Source organism: Rhamphochromis sp. 'chilingali' (assembly GCF_963969265.1).
Source record: "Rhamphochromis sp. 'chilingali' genome assembly, chromosome: 7".
In the NCBI taxonomy this organism is placed as follows: domain Eukaryota; kingdom Metazoa; phylum Chordata; class Actinopteri; order Cichliformes; family Cichlidae; genus Rhamphochromis; species Rhamphochromis sp. 'chilingali'.
This window is the reverse complement of record NC_137934.1, coordinates 4,396,061-4,419,368: the sequence shown is the minus strand read 5'-3', so window position 1 is coordinate 4,419,368 and position 23,308 is coordinate 4,396,061. Positions and strand designations below refer to the sequence as shown.

The window sequence follows — 23,308 nt, the reverse complement described above, 5'->3', positions numbered from 1 at the left end:
CTTGGTTGTATCATTTTATTTTGTTGTATTCATCCGTGACACCTTAAAGGCTGGTCTGTGAAAATATTGTCTGACATTAAACCGGTCTGTAGCGCAAAAAAGGTTGGGGACCGCTGAACTACAACATCTGGCAGATCGAGAATTTATCAAGCTCACTGAGACTGCAGAGCTTGTACTGTATTATTAATTGCTGTGTTATCAATTTGTCATCAGCGTACTTGGCAATTTAAATTCTGACAAATAGAATCGAAGTCTGTTGCATATACTGGATACCAACTGCCATTGTATTCTGGTATAAATCTCTAGTTTCTATGCCAAGCTAGATTGTCTTGCCCCCTTTACCTAAATTCATATATTTCACAAAGCACTTAGTTTTAGTAGTTTGTTCTACTTGTGGTGATAATTAACCATTATTATAGTGCTGGTTGAAGGAAATTTGGCCAAGGTGTTGGGAATAAAATGTCACTTCTGGACTTTCTGAGACTTATTTTCTCATCTTCTGGAAAAGATCAAAGTTCACACCATGAGAGACCTTACAAAGTGCAAGCAGGAGAAAATAAAAGCAGAAAAGGAAACATGCCACGTGAACGATTTCAGGAAATGTTTGCAGTGTTTGCATGATAAAGTATGCACATTCCACTGGTCATTAATACCCTGAAAAGCATCTCTTTTTTTGCACATAATTGCTTCAACTTCTGGATCAAACCACTATTTTGGTAAGTGTGCAGTCTAAAGCATTGGTTGTACTTGGTTAGAAGTCCTTGATGCTACTTTTTGAGAAACCTGGAGCGAAGAACAAAAAAACCCTCTCTGCATGATTGTTGCAAAAAGCAGCAAAGAAACAAAGAGAATAAAAGAACACGGGTCTTTTCATCCACAGCTCAATATTTCTTGTCCCCTTTCTCTGTCTTCCTTCATAAATCTTACACTTCCTCTCCTGTCATCTGCCTTGATCCCCCTCCGTGGCCCTTCCTCCACCTCATCACCATCAATGTCAGATCTCCCTCTGCCCTCTGCTTTCCTCTTCTCTGCTTTTACTCTACTCTCCAGCCCAGTTGGAAGATCTTCCTGTCTTTTAAGATAGTTCGTTCACCACTCACAGGATGCACACACACATTTCCCACCAGTACACAGTGACCTTTACGTGCAAGATTATGAGGCTAATTCATTCGAAATGATCCATCAGCTAATGCATAAAGATGATATCTAATTTGACCAATTGCTGTACCACATTGTTCTGCATTTATAGCTAAACAACAGAGATGGGAAGGGAGATCCATAAAAAAAGAAAATCTCCTGCAGGATGCATGTTACTGATGTGATCCACACAGCCATCCATCCAGCTTCTTTTTTTCCTGAGTGATGCATTCTTGATAAATACATTTTTCATCACACAGGTTTCTCTGACAGTTTTTGAATGTTTGTGTGCGCGTGTGTGTGTGTGTGTGAGTGAGTGAAAGCAAGGAGGTTATTCATGTAACACCAAGAGAGCTCAGGGAGAGTACCTGACACATGAGTTTAAATCAAGCTGCTGTAAAATAATAATGGCACGTATGGGACCATGTCCACGGCCATTACGCATACTCATGGCCAGTTTTAGTTCTCTGTAGGCCTTTTAATCTATTTGAAGTAACAAAAAAAAATTATTTGATCTTCTGCAAACAAACCCTAAACCACTACTGATACTTCTGCAGTTTCAGCACTATTGATGTCTTAAATCTTGCGCAACAGAAGCTCGGTAGATCTTTAGTTATGGCTTAGGTTAGCTTTCTATGGATTGGGCAAACACCTAGCTTCCATAGCTGTAGCAATTAGCTAGTACAGTGGAACTCCGACTTACGGATACCCCGTTTCATGAAAAATTCAAGTTACGAAGGCACTGAACAGCAATATTTTTGCCCGTGTTACGGCAAAATGCCCGAGTAACGAAATCCGCTGGCTCTGATTGGCTGAGCCTACAATGCCAACAATGCCTTCCGAATCATGTGACAACCCCTTGGCTTCCGTACTTGTGATTCGCTGTTCCACTTGAACGAGGTATTGTTGTTCTAGTTAGCAATTAGCCTATAGCCTATCGTTCAGCATCGCCTCACTCAAAGCGCTTGATGGGTGCTTCGATTTACGAAAATTTTCGAATTACGAAAGACCCTCGGGAACGAATTAATTTCGTACGTCGGGGTTCCACTACAATTATCTATAATTGTGAAGCTAAAATGTCAAACAGTGAATATAACTCTAAAGATTATGTTGTTTTCACGATGCTGTTGGTACTGTAACCAAGGACACCCTCGCCGAGCCACTAACACAACGGTGAACTTTTGATTTTTAATACATAAATAAATAAAAAGCAGATATAGCTAGGTTAACAAAGCTACATAAGCTTACTGCCCATTATTGTAATAAAAGTCATGCCATCATAAATTATAATGATTTTATTGTGCAAACTAGGCTTTACAAGTCATTATAGTGATCAACAAACTGGATTAAGAGCAGCTGATGGTCATTCAGCAAAAATCAGTACCTTAGCAGGCTACCCACTGAGCTGGTGTACGTACCATATAATCAGTATCTCCATGTATGCATATTATATGTGCAAACTTTTTTCCCTGCACCTTTCCGTTAAAAATACACTTGCGCATTTTTCCTAATTTTAAGCAATAGGCTTTTTTTTAAGTGACCATGCATGAAGAGAATGGAGTGCTAAATTAACAGCTAATGGGGCTGAAGTGGGCAGGGACAATCTGGGAGAACGTTAAGGCACTTTCAATAAAGAATTAGATTTGATAGGAAGCTGATGCCATGGAGACACATGCTAAACAAATCAGCCAGTAATATAACCCCACGGTCCTGCCTGGGCACTCTACACACATCCGTTTTCCTTTCTTATTACCGTTTTGCATTAATGCACGCATAAGTAAATAAAGATAAAGTAGTAAGTAATTTGATGACCAAAGAAAATAGGGCAGGAGAAGAAAATAAAAAAATATTAATATAAAGTATTACTTGCTGTATTCCTTCATTTTATAATAGCTTCATACTGGAAAGTAGTCACGATAGCTCACATAACATCTATTTATATACTGTAGAGTACAGCTGGCTAAATACACATAAAGTAGTAATAGAACAGCGGCAGAGGTTAGCTGATCACTGCCTTGCTAGCACAAATAGAAAAATCCTCACCTGCCAGATAGAGCTTCAACACCTGTATACAGTTTGATCTCACAGACTCCTGAAATGTTATTGCAACACAAACAGCTGAGCATGATAAAAATTCACCTACTGGGATTGTGGATGAAGCTCAAGTACGTTTGCTTGCATAAATGGACATTACACAGAACAGAGCACAAATTAGCATTCAGGCAAGTGATACTAATATGCACCAAGTTTAGTGTGTGGGCAGGTGTAAAGGCGGATTTATACTTCTCTGTTCAAGCTACACCTTTCTGAAACATAATCAGAAATGTGACGAAATGCAACCACATGCCAACACAGACCGCACAGGAATAAATGGTGCAAAGGCGATGCTTAGACTAGATCTCAAGCTCTCATTTAACCAGAATCTCTGAGAGACTTAGGTGCTGTTAACCACTGCTCCTTTGTGAAGTTGGACTGAAAAGAAAAAAAAATATTTAGATCGTGTGAGGTTTGTAACTGTATTTGACAGGCTGGGGTTTATAATTACAGATATCCCCTAACGCAGCACTGATCTCCATAAGTATGTTAGATATGAAAGGGCAAATCAGAGGGAAACGTGTTAACTGTCAGTTTGATGAAGTGAGAAACGCAACTTTGTCACTTCATCAAGATGTTATTGGTTGAACTGGCTGGTCAGTTACAATCTCAGTCAATCTTTCGCCTGAATTCCTTTGATAAAGACCAGAAGAGCTCACTTTTTTTGTTAGATATTTTACTCCAAGGCTGACGGGAGGAGGGAGGCTTTCTGTGGGAAAATGTGCTAATAGGGTCTCAAATGTACCCTCTGTGTGAACATATGTGACTTGGAGAGAGGGAGGAAAAAAGTGAACACTGTCAATCCGTTCCTGTCAAGTTCCTAACTTGAGAGAGAGAGGACTGTTAGAACTGGCAGCCAATATGTGCTTTTCTAGTTTGGTCTGGATTTTTTTTTTTTTTTTGCCTGTCTGCCAGATTGTCTCATTGCCCTTTTCCTTCTTCGCCTGTGCCAGCCTGGTGGTTTAATCAGAAAAAGCAGCTGGGGACAGGGAGAGGAGCTTGTTTCTAAGCCTGGCTGATTTACTGGCTCCTCAGACCTTCTTTATGTCTCACCGGCTAATGGGGCTAGCCTGGCAGCTTCACTGGAGGTAGACAAAAGAGGCAGTAGACAGGGAGCTTAGCAAAGCATACAGCACACATGACGAGTGACGGGAGGCGTCAGCAATAACTCAACACACAGTGCACATTCTGTGGTTAAAGTAGCCCATGCTCCGTATGGTGGAAGATGATCAAATATAGTTTTTAATCATTCATATCTTTACATTATATTCATCACTGAAGGGTGAGTATTGTCATGGTAACAGCTGTGTTCTCCCCCTTTCGTTTTGTTCTCTATGTTCTGTAGTCTGTCCTCGCCTCATCCAGCAACCCTTTGAGTTTTTTATTATTCACCTCAGTTTCAGCGAGCAGGCAGATTGTTTCTATCACCTAATATCAATCATCCAGATTCACATTTTCCTCTGTCAGCCCAGTGTGTGAGTTCTCAGGTTACAACTGTGAACGTCATCATCAGGATTCAGTTCTCACTACATGTTCTGAAACCCTAACAAATGTACTAATTAATAAAATTAATAAAATTAATACCATTTTTGCAATCAGTGCATGGACTTTTCATTTTTAACCCCTAGGCCTGTTTTGAATTGTAACACCAATCTGTAGATCAAATAGACCTTGCTGTTTCTTTATTTGGGTGTTCACCTGTGATACATGGCTCATGACTCCCCTGCTTCATCCTTCCTATTGTTTATGTGCCAAAATGTCCTTTGACAAGACACTTAACACCCAAATTGGGTTAAACAGTGTCTTCTAAACCCAGATCCTTTACCTTTCAAAATATGTACACTGGTCCACTTTATACTGACTTTATAAGTGGTTAAAAAAGTGGGCAGGTGGCACCTCTATAATGACATACTACAGCAATTAAAAAGGCTGGTCTAGTTATTTACAATTGAATTATTCAGTTACCCTTTATTTTGCAAAAAAGGACAAACGCCTAGCTTCCATAGCTGTAGCAATTAGCTGGTATTATCTATAATTGTGAACCTAAAATGTCGAGCACAATGAGTATTATGAACTTTCAAGCTTATACCAACAAATCAACCACTGCAACATCTCTTCTCCTTTTGTTTTTGTGATTTCCTTTTGAGTAGGCCGTCACTGGCATCTGATCCTTTTTCCTTGTACAGCAAATGTAAAATTTCTTAATTCTTTTTTTCGTCATGCAACGTAAACACACACTTAAAGCGTTATGTTTTTGTGAAAAATTTGCCCTCAAAAACGCGCGGTGAAAAAAAGTTGACATTAAGCGACAATGAGCTGGTCCTGATGTTTTGACTGTGTTTGAGCTACAAGCGCACTTGTTGCCACATGCAGCGATCTGATTGGTCTACTTTTTGGAAAAATTTGAAAAATGACACAATCAGTCTGATTGGCTAATTTTATAACACAGGAAATATTTTTTCAGTCTGGTGTAAAAAGAGTGGCCTTAAAACTGACTGTTAATTTAATTATACCTTTACAGCGTCCAATGGCTGCATTTTGATTAGTATTTTAGTTTGGAAGGAGGTTCCTGGGTGGACCTCCTGCTGGAAAAGGACATTGCCATGCATGTTAGGTTAACTGCTGATTGTAAATGATCTCTGGAAGTGCGACTATGCAGTCGTCTGTCTCTCTGTGAAGGACTGGAAACATGTTGAGGGTGTAACCTGCATTAATGTCGGGCCTTTCTCTTACAGTATGAAGTGCCTTGAGGCAACAGTTTTGGAACTATATAAATAAAATTGAATTGAACTATCATGGCAGCTGGATAGCTGGTAACCCCCCATGACTCTGAGCTGTATAAGGAGACAACAAAATAGATGGATTCTGGCTGATATTATAACCATGGCTTAGTCTTATGTGGTTTTGAAACACTACAGAGACATCACAAAGACAGGCCCTAAAATAACAACTTGCTTTTGATTATACAGTTTTAAATTCACATACTCGAGTTCAATATCTTGGATACGAAAAACACAAACACACACACCAACCGAGTGATTTATTATTGGCTTATCCACACGTACATCTGGAGTGAACACATCTGGGACGGATGGGAAAGAGGCCCACGGATTCGATTCATTTGCTATGTCACAAGACAACTGTTGTTATTTGTGCGTCTGCTGCGTTGGACTCTTTCTCTTAAACATGTTGCTTCTTCTGATTTGGGCTGTACTTTGGCGATTTCATCAGATCTGCTCTCTTTCAGCCTGACTCCAGATGAAAATAACTATAACCTGTGCCAACTTGCATTCTGATCTGTCTCTGGGACTTTTCCAGCCACGAAACGATGCGAAGCTAAAACAAAGCAAACAACAGAAATGGAGACGCTGGCATCAAAAAATTGATTGTCACCAGCGTGAGGCCTTTAATGTCAATTTTGAGTGATGTCATTATCACCACAGTAAGCCGCAGTACTTATTTTTTCAAACGAAAGGGCAATCAGATTTCAATTTGCAGGCAGGAAAACACATTTTAATGCCATCTGTAAACATAACAGGCCCGAAACAGTCTCGGCTGAGGATATAATGATGCTCGGTGCAAATGGGTCATCTCTCGACACAGATAAACTAGCAGGTAGACCTTTTTGGGAGGACTAATAATGGATTGGATTTATATAGCGCTTTTCAAGGCACCCAAAGCGCTTTACAATGCCACTATTCATTCACTCTCACATTCACACACTGGTGGAGGCAAGCTACGGTTGTAGCCACAGCTGCCCTGGGGCAGACTGACAGAAGCGAGGCTGCCATATCGCGCCATCGGCCCCTCTGGCCAACACCAGTAGGCAAGTAGGGTAAAGTGTCTTGCCCAAGGACACAACGACCAGGACAGAGAGCCCGGGGATCGAACCGGCGACCTTCCGGTTACAGATACGCTTCCCAACCCCCTGAGCCACGGTCGCCCAGCAACTAGAAGATTGGCAGATACATAAATCAGAGAGTCAGAAAGGTGGATAGGGACAGAGCTATGACAGATTAAGTTTGTCCGCTCTGCTGTTCATAATGTTGGTGACAGGGATGAAGATAAATATACAGTAAGAGAGGCAGACACTCAGTAACCAGATCTCTCTGCGAGAGAGACAGAAGCAACCGCTCAAAGACATCCAGAGTTTCACTGCTGCTTTATTATCATCCTTTCTCCTCACCTTTCTGTCCATTTACTTCTCAAAATCTAATCACGCACGGGCAAACGGCCATACCTAAAGCCTCACGCTTACATACACACAACCACGCGAGTGCACAGATGTCATGCACAAACACGCACGTGCCACACAGGCGCGCCTGCACAGACTCCAAAGTCCATAGGGTCACATTTCGTTCATTTAGTCACATGTGTGCAAACACGCCCGTACAAGAACACTTATCCTGCTGCTCTCACCTCCGGTGGTTGCTAAGCAACAGCACATATCCACAGATTGTTTACGGAGCCTTGCAATATAGTTCATCTCTAAAGGGAGGCGAGGCAGGGACCGATGACACAATCCCCTCAGATGAAAAGAATAAGCTGGTCCATCCCTTCGCAGGCAAGTGGGCAGTAATGCAATGAGTCCTCTTGCTCCCCACTGGGCGACGTGAAGCGACAGATGACAGAAATGTTTTGTGATTTAATAGCGTGTCGCTGAAGCGAATGCACCCGTCTGAGATCTCTGGTGCTGAGAGGCGAGGCATGTGACATCGTGTGCCATGCATCGTTATTGTTTTCATTAACTCTGAGGGCAAAACTGATAAAAACACACTTGAACTTTTCCCTTTCGGTGCCAATGCGATGTAGAAATAATAAAGGCTGTGCCGTTTGAGCTCTTGAAAAGATGACACATGGACACAGGTCAATTTTTTCCAGTATACTACACATGAAAGGGCCTCTAAGTTCGGCAGTTACAGACTGCTGACAAATTAAAGGGAAAAACCTGAACCCTTGACCCCTTCATTGACACACTGGCTTTGTAAGGCTATACGGCACGTATCAGCATCCCTTAAAGGGAAGGGTTACTGAAAATCAGTGCAAAGTTGTTTTGGGTGATCGCCTTTATCTATTTGCTCATTTGATGCTGAACACTGCAGGCTCTGTTTAATTTTACAAAAGTCTGTTGCTCTGGGAGAACAAGCAGAATAAATCAGACCCGTGCGCCAGACCCGACGGAAAGGTTTGGTGATGTTTCCACTCACATGACTGTGTTGATTCCTGAAAGCTGCTGGAACATCTGAAGACCACAGCCCACCACCAGGGCTCGTCGTGTTGGGGGGTAGGTCAGCATCCGCCAGATCACCGGGCCGTCTGAGAGACACAAGCAAAGGTACAGAAATGAGTTTTGCACGCAGCACAAGATAAGATAACTGCTATGAGGAAAACAAGGCTGAGACAGTATCTCAAGGGCGACATGTGAAAAAGAAACCAGGCGTGAAAGTGCAGTTCCTCAAATGGCCACTGGCTGGCTCCATCACCAGAGATTTCTGTGTTAAATTGCCCAAATTTACAGTCATCAACTGTATGTTTTCCTTTACTACATCCATGAAATTTCTCTGAGGTCTTCCTTTTTTCCTCTTCCTGCCTGACATCTTCAACATCCTTTGTTTGTATATCCACCATCCCTGCTCCGCACATATCCAAACACCTCAGCCTTGCCTCTCCAACTTGGTCCCCGAACCTCACAGCCTGAAGTGTTCCTCTGATGTAATCATTCGTAATCCTGTCAATTCTGTCTTAACACCTTTAACTCTCCTGTGTTTTTGTCAGTACCACCATCTTCAAACCTTCTTGTAACCCTTCCCTTTGACTCTTGCTATTATCTTCTGTCACAAATCACCCCTGACACTCGTCTCCACCCACTCAATCCTGCCTACACGCTCTTTTCATGTCTTATATGCAATCAGTTGCTTTGGATGGTTGACCCCAGGTGCTATAAAACTGCATAAAGATTTATGAACATGGCATGAGGTGCTAGAAATACAGGACCACCTGCCTTCATAAGTGCTTTAATTCTTCTTGGCACAGATTCAACAAGGCACTAGGCAAGGCAAGGCAAATTTATTTGTATAGCACAATTCAACAACAAGGTGATTCAAAGTGCTTTACAGAGACATTAGAAACAAAAACAAATAAAAAGCATGATTTAAAATTGATTAAAACAAGCAAACAAACAAACTAACTAAACACACACATTTCACACCTGTTCGCTAATTGTTCACTAGAACAATTTCACAAATATTTTGGTCCATATCGGTCATTTGGTCATTGTTAAGTTCAGGAAACCAGTTTTAGAAGATGTGACATGGTGTGTTATCCTGCTGGAAGCAGCCATCAAAAGATGGTACACTGTGGACATAAAGGGATGGGCCTCAGCAACAATACGTGGGTAAGCTGTGGAGACGATGCTCAGTTGTTATTAAGGAACACAAAGTGTGCCAACATATATTCCCTACAATATCACAACAACACTTCTGCCCATTGATACATTAGATGATCGGTCCATGGTGGGTGTATTCGGGTTGTTAACGTCAAATGCTGACCCTACTTTGTGAAAGTGGCAACAGAAATTGAGACTCATGAGAGAAAGCCAATCTTCTGTTGTCCAATTTTGGGGAATCCATGCAAATCGTCGCCTCAGCTCCCTGCTCTTAGCTGGCAAGAGTAACACCCAGTGTGGTCTTCTGCTGCTGTAGCCCATCTACTTCAAGGTTCAATGTGTTTTTGTGTTTCAGAGATGCTCTTCTGCAAACCTTTGTTGTAATGAGTCCTTTTGAGCTGCCTTTTGAACTACTTTAACCATACTCCCCTAACCTTTGGAATCAACGAGGGAATTTTTTCACCCAGAGAATCTGTGCTCACTGGATATTTTCTCTTTTTCAGATTATTCTCTGTTTGGTTGCATAGATTAGCATTTTCTGAATTACTCAAACCAACAATCACGCCACGTTCAAAGTCACTCGAATCACCCTCCGTTCCACAATTCTGGTGCTCAATTCAAAATTCAGCAGGTTGTCTGGACCTAAATGCGCTGGGTTGCTGCCATGTGATCGGCTAATTAGATATTTGCATTAGTCAGCAGTTGAACAGTAAGTAACAGTACGTTAGCTGGCTGCTGCTGCTGCTTTAATATTTAACACATATAGATGAGAGTGTTGTCAACCACACAGCTTTAAAAAATGTCAAACCGTTCTCATTAACACGAGTGGAACAACGTTCAGCTTAACCATGATCTAATTAAAAAATGCCACCAAATATTTTCAAACCGCACACAGGAAACTCAGTGGGTTTGTCACCATTAGTTATCCATAACAGATTTCTGATTTAGTGTTTAAGTTAGCATCATGAGTCACACTCTCCTCAAGCTGGAAGGCATAGCGGAAGCAACCATGTGACCAAGCGAAGATCTCTTACACAAGATGCTGAGGTTTTGTTTGTTCCAGTGATGCCGTCCTGTTGCTCTTGAATGTTTTGGAAAAACATGCAAATTTGCCTTATTTTCTTAGTGCCATTTTCCTCTTTCAGATGGCGGATATCTCACTGTGGGATGGAGCAAATATCTGAATTTGGCTTTGGCCACACAGAGTCCTACTTGGCTCATCTTCGGAGCCAGACTGCGATTTCCAACGCACGCAGACTAGTGATTCCTTCGGGAGGAGAAGTCTTAATAGGATGAGAGAATGGCTGGACAGGCATGGGGCTCTGGGATGAAGAGGGAGACATCCAGAGTGCTAACAGATCAGACAAACAAGTCTGAACACACACACACACAAGTAATATCAGGATACACAAGTGACTGTGCAAACACGGGCAGAAAATACAAACGTATCACAAACAAGGATGCATGAGCCTGCACATATGAGCTGATGCGCACAGACTGAGTATTTTGGAGCAGCTGTGTGTGGGAGGACTTTGGACCAGTGAACATCTCCTTTTGCTGTTTGACAAGCAGATCAGACTCTGTAAAGGAGGCTCCCGCTGACACACAAACACACTTAAGCCTACCTTTTAATGGGTGCCTGTCAGCCCTCGTTGGAGGATATTATCATCAACTTTGAGTCTTTTCAAACCTGAGATGCCGCGAGAGGCTTTTTAACTTTCATCTGTTTTTCCACATTTTCACAGAAGACTTCTCCTCATCTTTTTATTTTGAAGAAAACATAGCTTTTCATGATTCGTGATGTTTTTAAAAAAAATCACGCACCATGGCTCAATTTAACACCTACGTCCTTTCCAGACGTGTCTCGACGAGCTCTGCACTTATTTTATGGAGGTTTGTTTTTTAGATAGAAAACTCGCATCACTTCAGTTTTAGGTGATTGGCTTTTGCTTTGCTTTGTTAAACACAGCTTCAGCTTTGGCAATAACACCAGCTCAGCTCCATCTCTACCCAGCTTCCTTTAAAAACCCCATGATTATGACAATCTTATGCTAATGATAACTTGGACCTGTAAGCAAGTAATAATTATAACACATTATATCCAAGTATATCGAATGTTCACCAACACTGACATGAGAGCTTCAACCCTAATTTCATATAGCAAGTCTGTATATGCATAAGGTAAGGAGGGAGCTTGTACCTTAGTAATAAAAGCACTGTTATATGCTTAATATATGTCAATATGGGATTGACATATACAATATGGGATTGTTCAGACTTTGAAGTTTTAACAAAATCATACTTTCATACACAGTCTCCTATTATCAGAGGCTAAACATTAATGAAATAATTAACTGTCAGGCAGTTTCATAATATTGAGGATTGTTTTCTAGTTATTTAATGACAAACGAATCAGACAAATCAGATACTGTAGAAGGTTTGGACTTGATTTCAAGTGTTAAACTTGTGCAAGTGACCGAGGCCTGCGTTAGACTGAAAAACTAAAATAACTAAAATAACCATAGATTGTTAATTTGGAGTGGCCAAAGACTGATTTCTTTTCTTGGTTATGAAAAACCACAATATCACATTTATGGAAAGAAATGAAAAGTGTTTTCTACAAGATGCAAATCACTGGTTAGACTCAAGAATAGGAAGGTTAGATTAGACCTCATCAAAAAAACATCTAAGAAGAAAAAGAAAATTCTGGACAGAGGGAACCAAAGTTTTACCAGAATGACAGGAACCATAAAGTGAAGAAGGAAAGGAGCAACTTCTGATCCAGATCACATCACATCATTTGCCAGACATGGAGGAGGCATTTACACATATGACTTCTGAAGTGTACAAAGGTATACTCTCTGCTTAAATTAAGCGAAATGTTGCAAAACTGATTAGTCAGTGGTGTACAGCACCAATGGATAGCTCAAGGCATAATCCAAAGGCAACCCAAGAAATTCTCCAAGCAAAAACATGGGATTTTCTTCAATTCCCAAGTCCGTCACTGGAGCATATTTTTTCGACTATTAAATAAAATACTGAAGAGAGACGCACAAATAAGCGGCACCTGAAGGTGTCTGCAATAAATTAGAACATCTCAAGGTAAGAAAACGATTCAGACAGTCATTGTCAGCAAAGGATTTTTAACCAGGTATTAAAAACAGTCCTTATATTTGTTTGTCCAGTTACTTTTGAGCCTCTGAAACTGGACTTTGAATAAAAATGTCTGCATTAAAATCCACAAATATAAGGTCTGACTATGCTGATCCTAAATAACCAAAATACAAAGAAATTGTGTAAAAGCAGAATGCAATCATTTCCAAAACTTTCATGAATAAATATGAGCACATTTGGAATTTGAAGGCAGAAATATACTTCAAATAAGTTGGGATGGGGTCACAAAAGACTGGAAAACTAAGTTCCTTTTCCAACTATATCTCATGTAGGTGGATATAACTTGTAGAGGAACAGCTTCTTGGAAGTCATGATGGGCAGAGGTTCACCAATCTGCAAAAAAAACCAATATCTACAAGTTGTGGAATTATTTCAGGTTAATAAATAGATGGATAATGTTCCTCAACATAAAATTGTGACTTTAAATAGCAAGTTATTTAGAGTACATAATATCATCAAAAGATTCTGAGAATCTGAAGAAATCTCTGTGCACATTGGGAAAGGCTTAAAATCAGTACTGGACATCCATGATGTTTGTGCCCTGCAGCGCTGCATTAATCAACTGAAAACATCTGGGGCATAATGAAACAAGAAAATACGACAAAGACTGTTGAGATGCGAGAATACTACCATATTTTTCAGACTATAAGGTGCACTTAAGATCCTTTCATTTTCTCCAAAATTGACAGCGTGCCCCAATAATCCGGTGTGCCTTATGTATGAACTCTGGTTGTGTTTACTGACCTCGAACCGATTTTATGTGCGTATGCGTACATGGTGCTCAAAAATCTGTCAAAATGTTTTAGTTCGTCTTTATCTGACTGTTTTGCTTCGCTTAATGCGCCTTATGGTCCCAAAAATATGGTATATCAGACAAGAATGGGACAACATGGGAACTGAAGAAGCTTCTTGGATGAGAGGTGAAACATCTTCAACAAACTTACAGAAGTCCAGCCAACCTGCATGACTGGGAATTTACACAATGGGTCAACATTCCTCTCCAAAAGGACAATGTGAGCCAAATATTAGACTTTAACACAAAAGATATGGTTATTATTGAAACACAGGGCCACTAATGAGAATTACTAGACCAGCTGATTTCTGGGAAATATAGGATTCCAGAAGTTTTGCATATTGACTTTTACTAGAGATTTAAAAAAGAAAAATCAGGCAATCTCAGTCGCTGTTGCCCAGATTTAAACTGTTTTGTAATCATGTGCTCATGGGTCCACTTTTGTGATCATAAAATTCTAAATTGCTGGACTCATTAGCAAATGTGTTCAGGTTATGTAAAATATTTCTTTACTGTAGCTTCCTTTTACTCGGCTCACACAGCCACTATATGTTTCTCTAAGCAGCCCTGTTATTGTTTTTTAAGTCAATGTTTAAAGGAAGTTCTCCACAGAGAAAATAAAGAGAAAGCAATGTGTTTATGGTCCAAGCCACGTCCATGGCACAGGTTGATTTTTTGATCCCCGCTGAGCAGACCATGGGACTCTTATCTGATTAGCCGACAGGGAAATCACAAATGAACTATCGAGAGGTTTGAAACCTAACGGCCGAATGGAGGCGAGATAAAACACACGTTCACGTGCAATCAATTAAAGAAACGCTGTGTATTTTTCCTGGCTGGTTTTTCCCCACAGAATACCACGAGATCAAGCAAACAGTGTAAGAAAAGGGTTATGCACAGACTCTCAGACAAACTCGCAAAACACACAGCTTCATTTCCTCAGCTGAACACCACCCAGCTGTAATTTAATCAGATGAGATATTGAAAAAGAGGGATGGCAATGAAAAACAAGCCAGCGGGCTACCAGTGAGCCACAAGCGCAGTGATTGCGTCTCATAATACTGCCGTAATTGCACGTTCGTTTTCCACACTGAACCTTTCCAGTTACATCTGCATCACTTGAATTCGATCTATCCACAACAATTTAGCCTAAAAAAATGAAATACAGTTCATGTTGTCTTGTGATCAAGCCATACAGAAGTTCAGTTGAGTTGTGGATCATAGCTGAGAGCATGAAGCAAGCAAATATACACGATGGGATAAGAGTTCCTAGTAGAAAGAGGCACTTAGAAACATCCTTAGACACACAGACACTCACACCAAGCTCAACAGGGGAACACAACTATCCACACAAGCTGTGATTATACTTCCAGCATCACTACCTGCACAGATCTCCTTTGATTGCTCATCTTATCGGGTTTCAATTCAGTAAATAGCTCCACTCTACCACTATAATCCAATTTGTTTGTGCAGTGAAGTAGGGAAGCCTGGGATGTGTGTTTAATGTCTCCAACTACTTCTTTGCATAATCTTTGATATTCTTTGAAGGAACGTCCAATTAGTGTTTTCCCTTGGCTACTTGCTTTTTGGGAAAACATTGCTAGTCCAGTCAGATGTTTCTTTTTATTCATACTTCAAACTCGTGCCATACTCAGCTCCATGAAATATGCAGCAGGAAGAGGAAAAATACAAGGAGAGGAATAAAGACTTTGTTGGAAGCTTGCTTTCCAGGAAACTGGAATGCTTCCACTGACGGGACTTATAATTACAGATTTCCACATTGATTTGTAAATCTGTGAAATCCTTTCAGTCTGTGGGTCAGTGCATGGTCAATACACCACAAAGGGATACACTGGGACTGAGCAATGCCCAATCAAGAAAACAAAGAGGCTCGATGGAAGTGCATAAAAATGCAGGTTCAGACTTTTAAAAGGAATGGTCTTGCATTTAAGTTAGACAGGAATAGCTACTCCTATCCCATCCAATCACCACGCTTTGGGGAAGTAAGTGGCAGGAAACAGGCTACACTTCTCAGACAAGCAGGCTGCAATCAAGGACCGAGGCCTTGGCAGCCAATCTGTAGCCCTTCTACATCAACCCCCATCCCCCCTCTAATTATTTTTTCCACATACTTCCCCTCTCCTCATACTTTTTCTCCTCTCCTCTGCTTCCTTATGTAAGTAGGATCATGACATCTCACATGTCACAATAAGAATCCTGAACAGAAAGTCAAAACTAGTAGAGAATAAATAACATCATCTGAAGCACGGTGTAGCCTCTAAGGTTCTTGATCATTAAAGCAACTTTAGGATTTTCACGCACAAAAGAATTTAACTTTTTGGAAAAATAAAGTTTTTCTCTGAAAGTTGATTAAACTTTTAAAACCTTCAACAAGAATCTAGGGGAAGCTTGGCTAGATTAGCATCACCACTGGAAACATTTGGGGAAAGAAAATAAAGAAGAGTCAAAAGAAACCCTTCAGCCATGCTACGGGTGCCAACCTCTGAAACTTTCCTGGTGGCATCACATGATTGGAACCACAAAAACAACAACAAGCTAATCCGAGCAGCAGACCAGAATAAATAGCTGTTCATAAGAAATGTTAGATAAATCTTTTTATGTTTTGTGTGTCCATCCATCCATCCATCCATCCATCCATCCATTATCCTTTGCAGGGTCGCGGGGGGTGCTGGAGCCTATCCCAGCTGTCATAGGGCGAGAGGCGGGGTACACCCTGGACAGGTCGCCAGTCTGTCGCAGGGCCAACACACAGGGACAGACAACCATTCACACTCACATTCACTCGCACATTCACATCTAGTGGTAATTTGGATTTTTTCCAATTAACCTATCCCCACAGTAACACCTCAAAATCCAAAATACAGGGGACTTTCATGCCCTTCTCATTTTTTTTTCTTTGTAGTACACTGTATGCATGACTCTTTACATTTAGCTTATGGCAGGAAAGTAAATGAACTTGTTAAAGTCCTGAGTCTGGTGCCCCAGTGTCCATGTTTTTGAGTATGGTTAATATTTCTAGCTTTTGTATCAGTTATGGTTGTTGTTGGACTGTGTTTTCTTGGGTTAAAAGGATATTCTAAGTTGGATTAGTTTCTCTGATTGGCTTATGTTTTTCTTGTACTTTTGGTCTTCATGTTAGGTTATTTAGTTTCTTGCTGTTAGTGATTATGTTTTACCTCCCTCAGTGTCTAGCCTTGTCTTGCGTTTTGAGAGTCTTGTCTCTGTTTAATTTCTCCAGTCACAGTGTAAAGCTTGCGTGTCTTGTCCGCGTCTATGTATTTGTCATGCTTCCTGTTTTATTTTGATAGTCCTTGTCCTGTGTGCAGTGCATTTAGTTTTGCTTCCGTTCTATCTCGTTATGTCAGATTCGTCCCAGCTGTGTTTCCACCTGTTCCCCATCCTCTCGTTATTCTGCCTGTGTGTCGTGTGTACTTCCATGTTTCCCAGTCATGTCAAGTCTCTTCCAGTCACCTACAACCAGTCAGGAGTTTCTTACTTGTAGTTCATGTTTGGTTTGTTTCTTTAGTATTCATATATTTTGTTTTTAGTTTGTTTTTGGCCAACATTAAAGCTTCTGCCTTTAGTTAAGCATCCTGTGTCATGATACGTTGTGTGGCAGGCAGGGGAAGGACCCAAGATGCAGATTCACAGACACGGGGATAAACTCAAAAACACAGCTTTATTGCTGGCCACGGGAAGCAATACAAAATAAACTAAAACTGGGAAAACTAAAGCATGAACTGTACAAGGAACCGAACCACGGGGAGAATTACACACAACATGAGGGAGAACGCGACGCCGAACAGAGGGAGACTCAGACAGAAATATACAGAGGGTAAACGAGGAAAGTGGGCACACACGGGGAACACAGGTGACACTGATAATCATAACGAGACAGGGCGGGGTGAACTGAACATGACACGTACAGGCACAGAGGTTCAGACAGGAGGAGAGAGAGCACGGGGAAAACACAGACATAACGGGCTGGGGAAACATGAAACAACCACAAAGGGAGACGAGGGCTCATAAATACATAGAGGGCACACAGGGGGGAGAGAGAGCACGGGGAGAACTTAGACATAATGGGCAGGGGAAACATGGAATAAAACATAAGGAGAGACGAGGGCTCACAGATACACAGAGGGGCACACAGGGGGTAAAAGCCATGAAGGGAAAACACTTAGGGAACAACACAACAGGGCAACTCAGAAAACATGGTCTAAATAAGGAACGAAATACAAAAATACAAGGAACTAAGAACACTGGGCCCACATGGCCCAGGACCATGACATCACCCCCCCCTAAAGGGCTGGCTCCCGACAGCCCAAACCCGAAAAACAAAACAAAGACAGAAAACAACCCACCCAGGGCGGGAGGCGGGGGACCAGGACGGAGGGACCAGAACGGGAAACAAAACAAACAACAGAAAACACAGGAGCACATGACCATAGTCCAAATAAAGTTCAGGGGGCCGACCCAGAGCCCACAGGCACAAGAGTTCACGGGTCACACGGTCGGGGGGCCGACCAGGCGGGTGGCACAGGTGACAGAGTTGGTCCGGAGGCCGGCCGCGCGGAAGGCAGCGGCGGCGGCGAGGGAGACGGAGCAGTTCAGGGGGCCGGCCGCGCGGAAGGCAGCGGCGGCGACGAAGGAGACGACGGAGCAGTTCAGGGGGCCGGCCGCGCGGAAGGCAGCGGCGGCAACGAAGGAGACGACGGAGCAGTTCAGGGGGCCGGCCGCGCGGAAGGCAGCGGCGGCTCTCCAGTTTCAGGCGTGCTGGCCATGGCCTGGTGGGCACAGGACCAGACGAGGCAGGACCAGCCGATGGCGATGCGGGGGCCGGACCAGGCGTCGCTGCAGAGGCTGAGGCTGGACCAGGAGGAGCAGAAGCCAAAGTTGGAGCTGGGCCAGACGAGGACGAAGACTGAGGCTGGCCCAGACGAGGACGAAGACTCTGAGGCTGGGCCAGACGAGGACGAAGACTCTGAGGCTGGGCCAGACGAGGACGAAGACTCTGAGGCTGGGCCAGGCGTAGCAGAAGGTGGCTGGATGGGCTCCTCGGGCCCTCCAGCTGATGTGGCATGGTGCTGGATGGGCTCCTCGGGCCCTCCAGCAGACGAGGCGTGAGGCCGGACGGGCTCCTCGGGCCCTCCAGCGGAGACAGGAGGCTGAACGGGCCCCTCGGACCCTCCAGCGGAGACAGGAGGCTGAACGGGCCCCTCGGACCCTCCAGCTGACGAGGTAGATGGCGGCGTGGGAGCCGCGGAGTCCTGGATGAGCTCATCCGAGCTCCCAGCAGGAGCTGATGCAGAGCCAGAGAGATTTGAGACCCCTGGCTGAATGTTAAGCTGACCAGCGGACCGTACTGCTATCGGGGACTGGGCTACTGGAGACGCGGGGAGCTGAGCTACTGGGGCCTGCGCTACAGGCGGCACTGGAGCTACTGGGGCCTGCGCTACAGGCAGCACTGGAGCTACTGGGGCCTGCGCTACAGGCGGCACTGGAGCTACTGGGGCCTGCGCTACAGGCGGCACTGGAGCTACTGGGGCCTGCGCTACAGGCGGCACTGGAGCTACTGGGGCCTGCGCTACAGGCGGCACTGGAGCTACTGGGGCCTGCGCTACAGGCGGCACTGGAGCTACTGGGGCCTGCAATGCAGGCGGCACTGGAGCTACTGGGGCCTGCAATGCAGGCGGCACTGGAGCTACTGGGGCCTGCAATGCAGGCGGCACTGGAGCTACTGGGGCCTGCGCTACAGGCGGCACTGGAGCTACTGGGGCCTGCGCTACAGGCGGCACGGGGGACACTGGAAACTGAACTGAGGGGGACACTGGAAACTGGACTGAGGGGGACACTGGAAACTGGACTGAGGGGGACACTGGAAACTGGACTGAGGGTGGCTGCGAGGGAGCTGACTGAGCTGTGAAGGGCTGCGAGGGAGCTGACTGAGCTGTGAAGGGCTGCGAGGGAGCTGACTGAACTGAGGGTGGCTGCGAGGGAGCTAACTGAACTGAGGGTGGCTGCGAGGGAGCTAACTGAACTGGCCTGGGAGGAGAAACACGAGCAGGAAAAGGAGCAGGCTCAGAAAAAACAGTCTTAGAAACAGCAGGCTCAGGGTCGACAAAAATAGATCCATCAAAAATGAACCCGCCGTCCACTTCATGTTTTGCAGTCTTAGCATTGTCCGGTTTATGGCGGCGGGCGCGCCGCCTCCTTCGAGCAGAGGAAGCTGGCGCGATGGGCGCTGATGGCGCCAACACAGAGGGTGACGTGGTGGTGAGTTCCCCGTCGTCCGCCCCCATCCTTGCCAGAAATGAGACAGGCGAAAAATAGCCTAAGCGGATCGGAGACGGCGAGCGGCTGGTAGGCTGTGCAGCAGGTGAGAGGTCCTCCTCCGGGATGAGCCAGGGTTTCCGCCGGAGCTCGTCCTCCCGATAAGCCCGTAACACCTGCTGCCGCTCTTCCTCGCCAAAGTCTATGGCTTCCATTGTCTCCGTGCGCCACGCCGTGCGGCCAGACCGCGGTGAAGACGCGGAAGCCGGCGGGGTGCGGGCGGAAGGTGTGTCTGTGGCGAGCCTCACCGTTCCAACTCTGACCGCTACTGGCTCATGAGACAGCGGCGATGACACCCGTTCACGGGACGGAGGTGTGGGTGCTGAGGCGGCATTCAGGACCCTCTGGGCCAGTGCACGGGCACGAAGCTCCTCCTTAAGGGGGCCCAGGGAGTCAAACGCCTCGACGAGGTGGGGGAGCTGTCGCAACCGTGGCTCCCGCAACAAAACGGCGTCCACGGCCGCCAATCCTGTGGAAACCACACTTGGATCCGCGCATCCGATGATGCGATCCATAATGCGGCAGAGCCGGTTCAGCTCCTCCCCTACCTCCTCTGAAATGTCCGCTGAGTCCGACATGGTCGTGTCGTCCTGGAGGTCCGCGGAGGGGTTGTGAACTGCTGGGTCCATGTTGTGGTCGCGTTCTTCTGTCATGATACGTTGTGTGGCAGGCAGGGGAAGGACCCAAGATGCAGATTCACAGACACGGGGATAAACTCAAAAACACAGCTTTATTGCTGGCCACGGGAAGCAATACAAAATAAACTAAAACTGGGAAAACTAAAGCATGAACTGTACAAGGAACCGAACCACGGGGAGAATTACACACAACATGAGGGAGAACGCGACGCCGAACAGAGGGAGACTCAGACAGAAATACACAGAGGGTAAACGAGGAAAGTGGGCACACACGGGGAACACAGGTGACACTGATAATCATAACGAGACAGGGCGGGGTGAACTGAACATGACACGTACAGGCACAGAGGTTCAGACAGGAGGAGAGAGAGCACGGGGAAAACACAGACATAAAGGGCTGGGGAAACATGAAACAACCACAAAGGGAGACGAGGGCTCATAAATACATAGAGGGCACACAGGGGGGAGAGAGAGCACGGGGAGAACTTAGACATAATGGGCAGGGGAAACATGGAATAAAACATAAGGAGAGACGAGGGCTCACAGATACACAGAGGGGCACACAGGGGGTAAAAGCCATGAAGGGAAAACACTTAGGGAACAACACAACAGGGCAACTCAGAAAACATGGTCTAAATAAGGAACGAAATACAAAAATACAAGGAACTAAGAATACTGGGCCCACATGGCCCAGGACCATGACATCCTGTCTCCGAGTCCTGCGTTTGGGTCCTAACCTAGCCTGCCACACAGCTCACCATAACAGAACTATTCCTTTAACTACGTAAAATCATGGTGAAAGTTGCAAATGGTGGTGCTTTAAATTCAAGCTTTATTAGCATATAATAGTACAGTCACAGATACAATCAATTCACTATAAACAAAAAAAAAATAAGCAAAAATTGTGATTTTGTAACATGCTGTTGTTTATAATGCAGGATTACAGTTGAAACTGTGAAATGAAAAATGCCAGTAATTTACTGTAATTTAACAGGGACAAGTTTTGCAGTACAGGAAACTCTTCTAAGATGCTAAATCACAAAAAAATAATTTTCATGCATTTTTTATAGCCCTATACTGTCATGGTCCTGGGTCAGTGACCCAGTGTTTTTGGTTGTTGTACTTTTACTTTTGATAGTTTTATGTATTATGACTGTTGTGCTTTGGTTTCCCGGGTTTAGCTGTGTTCCCTCTGGTTGGTGTCATCCCTGCCTGTGTATCCCCTTTTGTGTAGTTAGGTCTCTGTGTTTAGTAAGCGTTTCTTAGTCTGTGTCTTTGCGTGTATGTGTTCCTGTTTTACTTTGAAGGTCCCTGCCTGATGTCAGTGCGTTCTGTTTACGTTCCCCTGCCTCGTCAGCTGTGATGTCTTCCAGGTGTGTTCCCCTCCTCTTTCCCATCCCTTGATTCCTGGTGTGTGTATTTATAGTGTGTGTTACCTCGTCCTTGTTGCTGGTTCGTCTGTGTCTCTCCGGCCGTCATTCTGTGTATTTCCCTGTGCCTCCCTGCATCTCTGTTTCTGGTTAGTTTCTGTTAGTTTTTCCCAGTTTAGGTTTTCTTAGTTCCATGTTCACCCTCGTCATCTCTGCTGTATCCACATTTGGTTAATAAACTCACTTGCACCAGAGCTGCTGCATCTTGGGTCCTAAATAATCCACACACGGCAACCCGTGACATATACAGACAGTTTTGAAAGAACAAACCTAAATTATTATAGAAGATCTCTTCAAATTTGCTTCAATCTTCAATCGCTTTTACAGCGTACAGATTGTGTATCAGTCTCTGTCTTCTAAATCCTTTGTTATTATACTATTAAGTGAGAGTATTGGTGTCATAATCGTCAGCTCTCAAACTCCTCATAAAATGATAGATTTCAGAGTTAAGCTGGCATCCGAGTCCTTCCACTTGTTTTCATTCTTCCTTTCATTTCAGAACACAGACGACCTTTTGAGAACAATTTATTTATGTGCTCTGATTTTTTTACCCACAAATAATAACAACCACTTTGACATCAAGAGGAAAAATGGTATGTTGAGAGGAGGTCGAAGAAAATTAAATCTTGCAAGAAGGATGCTCTCAAGTACTGGTTAGGGAGGCGATTCCTGTGTCAGCCAGAGGTAACTTAAGTCACCTGTATCCTACATGTGCACCCCATTGTTTTAGCTGGTGGACGTAAATCCTATTCCAACAGGGCTTCAAAGTCTAAAATACTTTTTGGAAAGCAGGAATCTCATTTGGTTCATTCCGAGATAATTGAGAATCACTCAGGTCCTGTAGGGCTTGGGAGAAAGAGCATTTTAAGTGGAGCTGATGAAATCTTATCGGTAGACCAGACTCCCGTCTGCAGATGCAGGGTAGCAGCTGTGTTTACCTAAGGGCACTGAAGGGCCAGCAGTTGCCAGGAGCTGAGAACCAGACAGACAGATGGATGGATAGATGGACGGATAAATGGAGTCACACACATGAAAGAAAAATCCACAAGAGTGGCAAGGGAGCTTACACTAATTCAACATAAATATGACACCCTTGAGCACTGACAGTAGAAACTCTTCCTACTGGCAGTTTCATTCAGGATGACTGACACATAAAAAGCTTCTGCGTATACTTTATCACCACCTGGACCAAAGGAGCACTTCACATCATTTAGCGTTGCACTGTAACTTTGCCAGACTCATACGAGACAGTAATAGATTAAAAACTGATGCAGCATAACCAGAACGACCATCTCTATTCAGT

At 44.0% G+C, this 23,308-nt stretch overlaps 1 protein-coding gene across 2 annotated transcripts in view; it reads right to left on the bottom strand.

Moving 5' to 3' along the window:
- LOC308399053 (proton myo-inositol cotransporter-like) overlaps positions 1 to 23,308 on the bottom strand; it is a 103,616-nt gene that overhangs the window by 29,687 nt on the left and 50,621 nt on the right. For both annotated transcript variants that reach the window (XM_080886001.1, XM_080886002.1), the window contains exon 4: positions 8,439 to 8,547. In XM_080886001.1, the coding sequence (XP_080742127.1) occupies positions 8,439 to 8,547 (109 nt within the window). The remainder of the gene's footprint in view (positions 1 to 8,438; positions 8,548 to 23,308) is intronic.